Source organism: Ctenopharyngodon idella, chromosome 17, assembly GCF_019924925.1.
Source record: "Ctenopharyngodon idella isolate HZGC_01 chromosome 17, HZGC01, whole genome shotgun sequence".
Lineage (NCBI taxonomy): Eukaryota > Metazoa > Chordata > Actinopteri > Cypriniformes > Xenocyprididae > Ctenopharyngodon > Ctenopharyngodon idella.
The window spans coordinates 17020809-17033550 of NC_067236.1; the positions used below are offsets into that span (position 1 = coordinate 17020809).

Below are 12742 nucleotides of genomic sequence, written 5' to 3' on the forward strand. Positions count from 1 at the left end.
TATTTTATTATATTTATGTTAATCTATGTAATTCATATGTGCGTCATACAACTTGACATTACAACTTGAACTTTATTGATAGAAGCAGGAATAAAAAGTTTTTTTTCATGCACATAAAAAGCCAGTAGGTTACATATTACATTTCCAATGTTTTAAATCAAAATAAAATATGTAAATAGGACTATAATCTATAACCAAAATATACAATGCAATTTTACTTTCATTCTGCAGTCTTAGGAAACTGAAAATAACCTGCCATTATCTTATTAATCGCTTTAAGACAGGGCATAAATGAACTCAAACTGAGCCCATCAGTTCCTTGTTAAAGTGAATTAGTGATAATGCAAAGGTGCTTCTATTGGACAACTCCAAAGCAACATTTAAAACATAAAATTAGATGCCACAATGTAATCGAACATTATCTTATGAACATGTGGTAACATGTGAAATGATCCGATGAGAAAGACAAGTGGGCATTTCATTACAACTGTTTGGATTTGTTCTTTGATGTCACATCTATAAAACTATAGAGTCCAAACAAGCCAAGCTGACAAATTCTACAAGTTTAAGACCACAGTGTCACCGATATGACTGTAATACTGGTGTTTCTCCATAGCTGTGTGCTAAATATGCACACAGTATCCTGCATGGTTGAGCCTTTGTATTTCATATGCTGGAGGTTCTGGGGACATCTTGAGTGTCAGCAAGGTTGAGCTTTTGTCTGAGGAATAATAGTTAAGGATTTCAAACTCAGTTTTTAAGGCATAAAAGAAATGACTTGTGTTAGAAAATCCTTTAAAAGAACCGTTTGATTTTAAGGCAATAACATGCTGCTGTTGTACTACAAAATGCATATGCAGACAAATTTCAGGATTACACAAAGTTACCTGATCATTTTTAACTAAACACTACAATATCATCCAGTTGATCAACATAATTGGTGAAACTATGAAAGGATACATTGAGGAGCTCAACTCTTCCAGCTGAAGGAAAAAAAAGTGAAATTCATTAGACTTACTAGACAAATGCATAAAATAACTAATAAGATTTCTAGATTTATGACCAAATATTTGGTCACACTTTTTCTTAGGTGTCTTTAACCACTATGTACTTGCATCAAAAAAAAAAAAAAAGTTTGGTACAATGCACTCACTTTGCTCCTATTGAGGTAAGTTAACGATAAAGGTAAGGTTAGGGACAGGTTTCAATCTGGCTAAAGGTCAAATCAAGTCACCTTTATTTATATATAGCGCTTTATACAATACAGGTTTCAAAGCATTCAATAGCCTGTTTGCATCTGGTATTAAGATGCGTTTTGGTCGATCGGATCACAAGTAAACGAGGGAGACACATACTCGTTTATACCTGGTGTTTTAATCCATCTCTTTTGTTCACTTTCAACCACTTCTGTCCTGATTTCTTTGAGGGTAGGGTCTATGGGCGGGTAAAGGTATGGGCTTTTTCAGATCTTTCGATCTTATGGACGAAATTAGCTTGCGCAATTTACATATGAACATGAAAGGTGATGATGGAAAACATACGGAGAGCAGCAGCTTCCGTTTCTGCTCTGACAGCCGCAAGATCATGGCTGTGTGTGCGTGTTAGAAATCAGTAATGATGAGAGAACATTGTGCTTGGTAAGTTTTTTGTCTTCAAACCAAACTTTAGCCGACAGTTTAAATCCTGTCTTGGTGGTGTGCTTCCCATAATGTTTACGCACTAAATCAGTAGGTGGAGAGTAGACGGTCTTTTGTGGCTGTCTGAACACATTCGACCACATGAGCATTTACACTACGAAAACAATCAGGTTGAATGTGTTTTCCGCTACCTCTGGAAGTGGTCGAAAGTGGACAAGCTCAAAACATTTTAGCCCCCGTTTACACCTGTATTTAGCGTCGTCCACTTGTGATCCGATCGACCAAAATGCATACCAGGTGGAAACAGGGCCAATGATGCAAACTTCATCAAATATGAGACAAATTTAAATTCTGCTGTAAAGCACCTCTACAGAAGACGATAGTCTCATTATTCAGCTCAAGTCAGTTCAGTGTTGATTTAGTTCTGTAAAGTTCATCAATTTAGAAATGAGTTCAATTCACCTATAAGCAGCTCTACAGAAGACAATAGTGTCGTTATTCAGCTCGAATCAGTTCAGCTCAATTGCATGCAGGTATTTTTTAAATACAAGTACAATGTAAAAATATGCATGTACACAACAAGTGCATTGTATGATAAATTTAAATGTTAGTACATAGTATAGTTAAAGACACTTAATATAAAGTGGGACCAAATATCTAATGTTGCTTACATTTAATAACAATTTATCCATGTTAGTGTCATAAGCGGACTTCCTCTGGTCTTCTGGCAGCTCATCCACTTCTCCATAAAGGTCAAAATGCAGGCGAGCCAGTGTTTCCTGCATTTCTCGCACATGCTCCATCTGATCGATTGAGCACTCGTTGCCTGATTCAGAGAAGATTTTGATTTCAATCAAAACTGTAAACACACTGTAATTTGTTTTTACTGTACTGTAAGAGCTTACCAAAGGCTTGTAATTTTCCAGAGTGGAAGTCATTGAGAAGGCTGAGCAGACCCTTCTCCATCTCCTGAACATCAGACACGTCTGTGAGAAACGAATGCTGGATGTGGCCCGACTGGTTACTCTTACCCGACTGACTCTGAGGCCTTGGTTTATCTCTCACCCCTCTAAAACCCCAAAACAAAATATGACGATTGAAATATGAACATTTTAATAATGTACACACATCTTTAATATGAAGACAGATGATGCTCACCTGCGATACTTTGTCCTCTGACTGGAGTGCGTGACCATACCGCCAACACCTAATCTGCTGCTGGATGTTGTTTTTCGTGCAGTGTTTGGGGGAGCAGGCTGATTGGAAGACGGTTTTGGGCTTTTACGTTTCTTACTCTTTTCCTCCATTGTGTCATCCAAATTATCTACAGAATAAAATGACAGACATGATCAGAGGAGCCTGAAAAGTTTTAAGTGGTTTCAGTTTTCATTAAAAATGTGATAATGATTTCCTGCAAGCTCCAGTTTTGGTACTGTTGCCTAATTCAGTGGTTCCCCCATCCTTTATGACTCCAAGGCACCCCATTTTTCAAAAAACATTCAAAGGCAGGTGTAACCCCTCTACCCAGGTCCTACTCGCCCCGCAATGCGCGGGCCTCAAACCCGGGTCTCCGGCATGGGAGTTGGACGCTCTAACAAGGAGGCTAAAGGCTGCAACCCCTAGCATCACTCGCTAGAGCATCTCTTGAGATCAGAGGAGTGAGGTTTCCTTGCACAGCAACTACTAGCTGGCCTCCATTACACAGGCCAATATATTTGCAAACATTTTAGAAAAGGGGAGTGTCAACAGATTAACAAAGAACCACAGTTAGTTTCCTGACAACACAAGTTTCATAAACTGCATATTTTGCTATAAAACAACAGTTGTTGAGGGGATAAATTAAAACAAGAAATGTTTTTGTGCTTGTTTTTCAGTATATAGCTTAGTAGTGAAGTCAGGTTCTTATAATTAAAATATTAAATAAACTTAAAATCATTTTAATTTTTAATAGCCTCCGTGGAAGTTTGCTGAGGCCCCCTAGTGGGCCCCTAACCCAGGTTGAGAACCACTAATCCGCTAATACAGTAGAATGTTGAACAGGCGACAAAATATTTCACACTGGTAAACAAACATAATATAAACATTGTCCGGTGATATAAAATCGTGTCATCACGTGCGTTAACAAGCGCTTCTAATCCTGTTTTACAACAACAACACGTAACATGTAAATAATATGCGAACGAGTCAAGGTGCGGCGTTAGTCGTGAACAACATGCCTACTAGTAAATAACGAAACCACTGTAGTAGCGCATGCGAAATAGTATTCGACAGCATATACGTATACTTTACCACACAAAGGGAGACTCCACTTTTCAGACTCAAATATTATCCCATCTGAACGACATTCTCGATGAGATTAGACTGCTCTAAAGTTGGTACAGCTGACCTGCAAGTTTACAAAAGGCACTTCCGGGATTTACGCGTCATAGTGATCATTTCGACACATATCAAAAACAGTCAAATTTTACTAAGAGAAACATTTTTGTTCCAATATTAAATGCATGTCTGCTTGAGTAGTTCTATTCAAATATTGTATAACAAACAAGGAACAGAGAGACACTTTAAAATTATTATTATTATTTTATTTTTTTTTACTAAAATGTGCTACAGTGGTCAACTTTAACAACGTCTTTTTAATCATTACTCTAATGAAGCACCAAAAGTAGCCACCTTTCGTCCAGGAACTATTTTTTTATTATACAGGAACTAACTCGTTTTTAAACAGGAACTAAATAATAATAGCAATTTGGCCAAAACATTTTTTATTACATGATCTTTCAAAATGTTAACTACCTCTATTAAACGCTTCACCCCGCTCAGCATCATTTCTGGTGTTATTAATAATTATCTTTTCTATTTATATTCGCTTCTCTTTGACGCATGCGCACTAAGTCACCTGTCATATGACTGCACATGCGCACTACTGTCATAATCTGTCTGAAGGAATTTCGGAAAGTTTGGACTAGCACAGACACTTTCTAAACACTTACACCGATCGATCCTCAGTCTTATCCGTCTCCTGTCCTGGAAATTACCTCAGTAAGTAGCGAATGAAACGTTGTGCTCCAGGTTTCGTCCAGTATTTAAAAACAAGAGGATGGTAATGCGTTTCTACTTCCCAAAAGCGGAACTGAGTACGAGACCGACTGACCAACTACTGCCTTAACTAAACAAACACATTTTACCAGTAAGTTAGCGATAAAAGAACAACGTGAAACATCATGAGTAAACAGTAAGTATAAAACCTGACCGTAAACAGTGGTGTTGGGATCCTACATCATTGGGAAGATCACAAAGACTTTCCCCACTTTCAAAGTACTAACTTTCTTAGCTCGGTCGTTTATTTACCTGGCAAAACTGTGCTCTGTCCTTCTGGAGTTGGGTGTAAAAGGTTATTCTTCGAATCAGCAGCATTAAACATCACTGCTATGGGTTTATACTATCTGATAAGATCGGATTTTCTTGTGTGGTTTCTGTGTATGGTTTCCTGAATGAAAGAGGATTTGTCAAATCCCAAGCATCATATATAGAGGAGGCATGTTGTAGTTTAGTCCCATTTGATCATAATGCAGGTCCAGATGAGGATTAGTGTGTGTGTCTGATACAGAATACAGAGAAAATAGTGTAAGAGACATGATGTCATGACCTTAACCTGAGGAACCAGTTTTTGTTGACAAACTGGAAATGTATAATTCTTAAGGAGGTGTTTCTCATGGTTGGGCAGTTCAATGGATGAGAGTCTGGGTCATGTTAACCCCCTTAAACACTCTTGTTCAGCTGTTTTTTGAAAAGAACCTTGGATAAGCAATTTAAAACCCAGAGAAGTGAATTGAAAGGGATAATTAAATGGATTTTGCCTCTACCTTGCTGACATTTGAAACAGGAAAATGGAAGGAAAAGACAAAAGAAATCTGTTTCCTGTGTACAGAGATACAGGCCTATTACACACTCTGTCATACCATAAACACTTATAAGCACTTTATTTCTCTTTTAACTGCGGTTTTACTACAGTGCATGTGTTTTTTACTGTAAGCTGTGTCAGTTATAAGCTAGTTGATAATTGACCTCCGTATCTGTTTATTCATTAATGTTTTATGAGTATTTCTGCTTTTATTTAAGCTTCAGGGTTCTTTGCAATGAAACACACCCCAAAATATGTCTTATGTTGAAAACATTGGTCACAAAATCTTCATAGATACTTAATACTTATCTTGTATCTCTCTCACACCCATTTCACACCATTGTTAACAGTGTTTTAAACAGCACAGACATTATGCGCATTTTCACTTTTAGTATTAAGGTGTGTAATAGGCATTGAAAAAATTGCATTGTACTGTACTGTTTGTGTCCTCTTGTCCTTTTGAAGATCATATTTTATCAATTTTGTTATTCATTTTAAAACATAATTGAAAACTGATAACCACTTTAATGCTTTTCTTTATTTGCATTATATATTTCAACCTTTTCACCCAGTGTTTTGTCATCTTCTCAGCCTCACGTTGCTCAATGTTTTATAATACAAAAGTTAAAACTCACATTTTGATTTGTTAGACTTTTTAGAGACTCGGAAAAATAGGCAATTATAGTACTTTCTTGAGTTTCACAAATTAATGATAATAATAATTTGAGCAACATGAGGTTGAATAATGATGATATAATTCCTTAAAATTCCAGGTGGTAGATTTCCATGGGCGTCTTTGTGTGTGTGTGTGTTTGAAAATGGCCTCTGAACTTTGACTTCTTGTCTCTGAACTTCAGACCCCAGAGCGTAGAGCTTAAGGCCACAGGAGGGGCGGCAAACTTGGACAGCAGCAAGATGGCAGACATGTCAGTGGAGGACATCACAATGAGAGCCAATCAAGTTACAGATGAGGTATGCTTGCCATCTGTTACTACAGCGATATAACAGGATAAAAGTAATTCATTTCTTTGTTATTAGACCTCATGTTTGAAGTTCCTGTATACATGCAGACTCATTGTTTGTGACGGCAAACAAATTTCCCCCTTTTACTCACTATTATACTGCTCTATTTCTCAACCTTATAATACATTTCTTGCACTAACTGTTGTGGAAAATTACTTCATGTTTTCAAAATTTCATGTCTTTGCAAATAAGTGATTCTCTGTGCTGCCTACTAAATCTCCTATAACTATAACACACTTCTTTCTCACTTTACCCACAACTTTGTTTTGTTTCCTTCTCTCTTTCTCCTTCTTGCTGCCTCTGAAGGGACTCACATGAGCCTGTCTGCTGTAATAAAAACTAATAGCATGAAGCGGCCACTGTGCTCATGCTCAGCATGGATGACTGGGGGTAAACTACAAATCCATGAAACATCCCCCACCCATCTTCCCATTCTAACATTACATTTGTTTTTTACTGTGATTGTACCATTAGTGTTCAAGTACTCTCAGAATGTAATTTCCCAGGTCAAAAGTAGATTAATGATGGCTGAATTTAGGGTGATATATTGAATATTTACTAATAATATTACTAAATATTAGTTATGTATTACTGTATTTTGTGTGTGTATAAAATTATTAAAATATTATTAATAATAAATTATTATTATTATAATATTATGTAAGTATACATTGGAATATATCGAAAAACATAATTATATATTTATGTATTATTTAATCATTATATTATTACTATTATCATTATTTTTTACTGTGTTTTAGTTGCATTAAACATGAATTTATGGCTATTTGGTTGAACAAAAAAAAAAAACCACCCTTTTAAGTAAGTTCAGAGCAAATGCATAAAAATTTATATATACACAGATGAGCCAAAATATTATGACCACCTGCCTAGTATTCTGTTGGTCGTCTGATTGCTGCCAAAACAGCGCCGACCAGTCGAGGCATGGACTCTATAAGACCCCTGAAGATATCCTGTGATATCTGGCACCAAGACGTCAGCAGCAGATCCTTCAAGTCCTGTAGGTTGCGAGGTGGATCTGCCGTGGATCAAACTTGTTGGTCCAGCACATCCCACAGATGCTCAATTGGATTATCTAAGGAGTTTGGAGGCCAGGGCAACACCTTGAACTCTTCATCATGTTCCTCAAACCATTCCTGAACAATATGTGCAGTGTGGCAAGGTGTATTATCCTGCTGAAAGAGGCCACTTCCACCAGGGAGCACCGTTGTGATGAAGGGGTGTAGCAATGTTTAGGTAGGTGGCACATGTCAAATTTACGTCCACATGAATGGCCGGACCGAGGGTTTCCCAGCAGAACATTGCCCAGAGCATCACACTCCCTCCACTGGATTGTCGTTGTGCCACAGTGCATCTTGGTGCCATCACTTCCCCAAGTAAACGGCGCACACGTAAACGGCCGTCCACGTGACGTAAAATAAAACGGGAATCATCAGATCAGGTGACCTTCTTCCACTGCTCCAAGGTCCAATTGTGATGCTCTCATGCCCATTGTAGGCGCTTTCGACGATGTACAGGGGTCATCATAGGCACTCTGATAGGTGTGTGGCTATGCAGCCCCATACGCAGCAGATTGTGATGCACTGTGTGTTGACAGATTTCTCCCATAATGGTAAAAATTTTGTGTGACTTGTGTCACAGTAGACCTTCTGTTGGCTCAGAACAGAAGCAACATACAAGCCTTGCCCGTTTCAGAGATACTCTGACACAGTTGCCTTGGCATAACAATTTGGCCCTTGTCAAAGTCGCTCAGATCTTTATTCCAGCCCATTTCTGCTGCATCCAGCATGTTGATTAAGAGAACTGATTGTTTGTGGCCTTGTTAGGAGATGATCAGTGATATTTGTTTCACCTGGATGTGACTGGTCATAATGTTTTGGCTCATCAGTGTATATATATGAACTGTCATCAAATATCTAAAAAATGTAGAGATACAATTTTTTTTTTAATAGCCCTAGCTGGAAATGTTTTGTTTTTCACAATTATGCCAGTTTGCATCTCTATTGTGTTCCTGTGTTCTTTGCATGGCTTCATAGCATTATCTAGGATTTTCACATTTCTAATAATTTCTGAATTTATCAGCGTGTTTGGATTAAGGTCAGCTCATAATGGTCTACACGCACATATCTGCTGTTTTCTTATTACCGTAGTTTTTTGACTACCTTTTAAATATGTGTATTTTTTCTTTTTCTTTCAGTCACTTGAAAGCACTAGGCGGATGCTCCAGATGGCAGAGGAGGTAAGAGCTTCAGCTTCAGAAGCATGTTTACTGTTATTTAAAGTACAGAATGCTTAGAACTACATCATTAGAGTTTATATATAACCTAATATAAGCATGTGTATATTTTCAGAGCCGGGAGACAGGGGTCAAAACAATGACCATGCTGGATGAGCAGGGAGGTGAGTGACTGCACCATTCCATTCCAATCTGTAAAAACTTCATTTAGGAAGAAAACAACTATTATGATGCACCTAAAAAAAGCTAAATCATCCGAATGTTTATCAGGAAAAATTTCTGGTCATAAGATGCAGCTTACCATCCCATGTACCAATATATACAGATGGATCAAAGTCAGACGGTCATGTATCTGCCGCAGTAGTTATTAGTCCAAAATGTTTTGGCAAGAGTATCCCTGGACAAAGTTAATTTTTCACTGCCGAAGCTTATGCATTACTTTTAGCTCTAGAACAAATAAAAAAGGAACAGCAACGTCATTTTTTTAATCTGCACAGATTCCAGGTCCTGCCTACAAGCACTTGAGTCTTTGAAAACTGAACATCCTACAATTATCAGCATAACAGGAAAAGTGGACTCTTTAAAGAAACAAGATTTTAATATTATTTTTTGTTGGATACTGGGCCATATGGGATTAGCTGGCAATGAACAAGCAGATAAAACGGCTAAGAAAACACTTCAGTTGGAAATGACAGAATACCACATACCAGCATCTGACGTTAAACCCATATTGAATCTGTACATTTATAATATATGGCAAATATAATTAAATGAATGTATATGTAACAAACTATAAGAGGTGAATCCAGTAATAAATCAAGGAATTAATTACTGTTATTATTTTATGACTAGATTGTGTATACGAAATGTAAATTGGTCACTCAAGACTCACTCATTCATATTTATTGAAAGAAGAAGAAAAAACAGTTTGTGACTTGTAAGTATTTCTTGAGTGTAAACATAGTTTAATAGAATGTCCATTTTTAAATTATATTAGACTATGTTTTTATTCAGAAAATATATTAATGGAGTTTTTTAAAAAGGTCTCTCCTGGAAGTCTCCGCCGATAGCCTCGTGGGCAGCATGCCGACATATAGTGCCGTAGCGCTTCAGGCGTCCCGAGTTCGAGTCCTGGCTCGAGGACCTTTCCTGATCCCGTCCCCCTCTCTTTCTCCCACTTTACTTCCTGTCTGCTTACTGTCCTATCATATTAAAGGAAAAAATGCCAAAAATAAATCTTAAAAAAAAATAATAATAAAAAAAAGGTCTCTCCTGGAAGAATTTTACATTTTTTTTTTTTTTTTTAATCACAAAGTAAATTAAAAGGTTCTATATGACCTTTATCATTGCTATTGTTGTTATTGTTATTTATGTATGTTTTTTGTAAACTGATTGCTTCTTAAGAAAATATTTATATTATTGTAAATAATGTATTAAAATGATATTGTAATGAGAATTATTTTTTTCTAAATATTGTTGATATTGTCATGAATATAGCCATTGCTGGCGTTAAATCATAAATAAATCATAATTAAGTAAACTTTATTTAGGAGAAACTGACTAATTAAGACATCATTGATTGATTGAAATCTGCTTTATTCTGTCTTGATCAGAGCAACTGAGGCGAGTTGATCAAGGAATGGATCAGATCAATCAGGACATGAGGCAGGCTGAGAAGAACCTGACTGATTTGTCCAAATGCTGTGGCTTGTGTGTGTGCCCATGTGACAGGTTCGCTATTATAACTCTACTTCCAGCTACTGATTTTAAATTATGTTGTATTATATTTCATCCAATTCAGTAATATTTTTGTGAGGAGAGATCTTTCTGTGGTAAATCAGAGCATTAAAGTGTATTGGAATTGTATTCCAAGTTGTGTTGCGGTAAAAATAGCAACAGGGTAGCGCCAGTAGCTCACCGAGCGCAACCATTTGCTGTCATCGATGTAGAATGCACTGTGCACCTAAACAAAATGGCGCCCCCCATTGACCAAAATAGTATGTATAAAATGATGTGGGTTTTTTAAATAACGTAAATCTGTCATGGGTTTTCTACTACATATTTCAGTAAGAGACATCATTTACGTTATATTAAGCCATACAAGTCTTAATACCTGGGGTTCCCTTTAAAAACCTTTTTCTTTCAGAGTGTCTTCCATTGAGCATGATGGGAGATATAAGCGGACTTGGGGCACAGGCAGTGACAACTCAGGCACGCAGGAAAAAGAGGGTGGTGTGGTATCCAGCCAACCGACCGCCATTCGCAATGGGCAGGCTGTTTCGGGTGGGTCAGCGGGAGCCTCCGGCCCCTACATCAAGAAGTAAGGGCAAAATACACTGAGAATGATGGACATTGATCCAGTGTCCAACTTAAATCTTTTGAGTTTAGTCAACTGTTTGAGGCAGTTAATAGCAAATAAACAAGAACATATATTGGGGTTTATGTCCTTGAAATAAACGCTCCGAACCACTGATTCAAAACAAAAGATTCGTAAAGCTTCAAAGCTTCATGAAGCAGTGTTTTGAAATCGCCCATCACTAGATATTGTTGAATAAAGTCATTATTTAGTTTTTTTGGTGCACAAAAAGTATTCTCTTCACTTCATAACATTTAAAGTTGAACTGTTTTAAATATATCTTTAGTAACTTTCTGGGAGTTTGAAAGTGTTAATTATCTTGCTGACAATGCAGGCCTCACTGAGCCATCGGATTTTATGAAAAATATCTTAATTTGTGTTCCAAAGATGTGTTCCTGTCTAAGCAGGCAGCTCTTGACCTAGAATAATTCATGCTCCTGATTATTAATTTAGATTAGTCAATTTGCATTGTATTATTCTGTGTATATTAAGATGTACTGTATGCTTTATTGACATTTTTCATTCCCAAAAGGATAACGAATGATGCACGAGAAGATGAGATGGAGGAGAATCTGGAGCAGGTGGGCAGCATCATCGGGAATCTCAAGAATCTGGCCATGGACATGGGCAATGAGATCGACAAACAGAACAAGACCATTGACCGCATCACTGATAAGGTAAAGCCACACTATCAGATGCCCAGATGTCTAACGAAATTCATAATTTATATTTATATATATATATATATATATATAAAATAAATAAATAAATAAAATGATTATAATTGTTTTGTTCAGGCTGATATGAATAAAGCTCGCATTGATGAAGCCAACCAACGAGCCAACAAACTTCTGTAGAGAGTGGAGACCGCCAGCATCGCTCAGGAGCCTGATTGATCTTACCACACACTTACACTTAAACTTTATGCTTCACAGCAATGAATTGCGGCAAGTGAGTTAAGCTCTTCTAATGCCATCTGTGCCTTTTTATTGCAGTTTTTGTTCTATTGTAAATAGGTGGACACACACACACACACACACATTAGAGCCTTCTACACAATCAAGCCTTCACCCTTATTATGTGAGACAAATATGCTGGACACACAGTGTGCAGTTGTTTTTGCGGCTTTGCTCACTGCTGTCCTGTCAGTCTGTAATGGATGGAGTCTGATCTCTCTGGATGGTGATGGGCTTTGTCCATCCTTCTCTCTGGACTTGAGTCAACATGGCTAATTGTTTTACTAATCTGAATGAGAGGCCAAAGACTTACGACAGAACCTTTAATGTCCTTGTATACTGCCCTTATAGCCGTTTATGTGTTTGGGCTAATTATATGTTTGGTTTTTATGTCATTTTTTTCCCCTGTTTAGCTGGTTTTGTGACTGATTATACTCATATTTAATTATCGTAAGACATTAAAGGGCCTTGTGAATACAGTTAGCCTTGTTCAATGTTTTGGGTAAAATGTATGGTAGTGTCTTTTTTTAATGGCATAATTTACCATGCTATATAGGACTAGGACATTTCACTATATCTTTTTTATTTCTAATAAAGCCAGTATAAACCTTC

General features: G+C 37.1%; 2 protein-coding genes across 4 annotated transcripts; one reads left to right on the top strand and one right to left on the bottom strand.

Annotated features, from left to right (window-relative positions):
• Positions 1-52: 52 nt before the first annotated feature.
• On the bottom strand, positions 53-5005 carry ccdc28a (coiled-coil domain containing 28A). Of its 2 annotated transcripts, none has more exons than XM_051867282.1 (6): positions 4986-5005; positions 2796-2961; positions 2543-2706; positions 2309-2463; positions 961-983; positions 53-721 (listed from the first exon to the last, which is right to left on the bottom strand). In XM_051867282.1, the coding sequence occupies exons 2-6, from the start codon at positions 2942-2944 to the stop codon at positions 667-669; spliced, it is 546 nt and encodes a 181-aa protein (XP_051723242.1). In that variant the 5' UTR covers positions 2945-2961; positions 4986-5005; the 3' UTR covers positions 53-666. The 2 variants fall into 2 exon arrangements, with proteins under 2 accessions (XP_051723242.1, XP_051723243.1); XM_051867283.1 differs by lacking the exon at positions 4986-5005 and adding an exon at positions 3927-4161.
• snap23.1 (synaptosome associated protein 23.1) lies at positions 4511-12742 on the top strand. 2 transcript variants are annotated; one of them, XM_051867279.1, is made up of 8 exons: positions 4511-4676; positions 6396-6510; positions 8780-8821; positions 8934-8982; positions 10432-10549; positions 10965-11138; positions 11707-11851; positions 11972-12742. In XM_051867279.1, exons 2-8 carry the CDS (start codon positions 6454-6456, stop codon positions 12029-12031), a joined length of 645 nt encoding a protein of 214 aa, XP_051723239.1. In that variant the 5' UTR covers positions 4511-4676; positions 6396-6453; the 3' UTR covers positions 12032-12742. The 2 variants fall into 2 exon arrangements, with proteins under 2 accessions (XP_051723239.1, XP_051723237.1); XM_051867277.1 differs by having other exon boundaries at positions 4606-4869.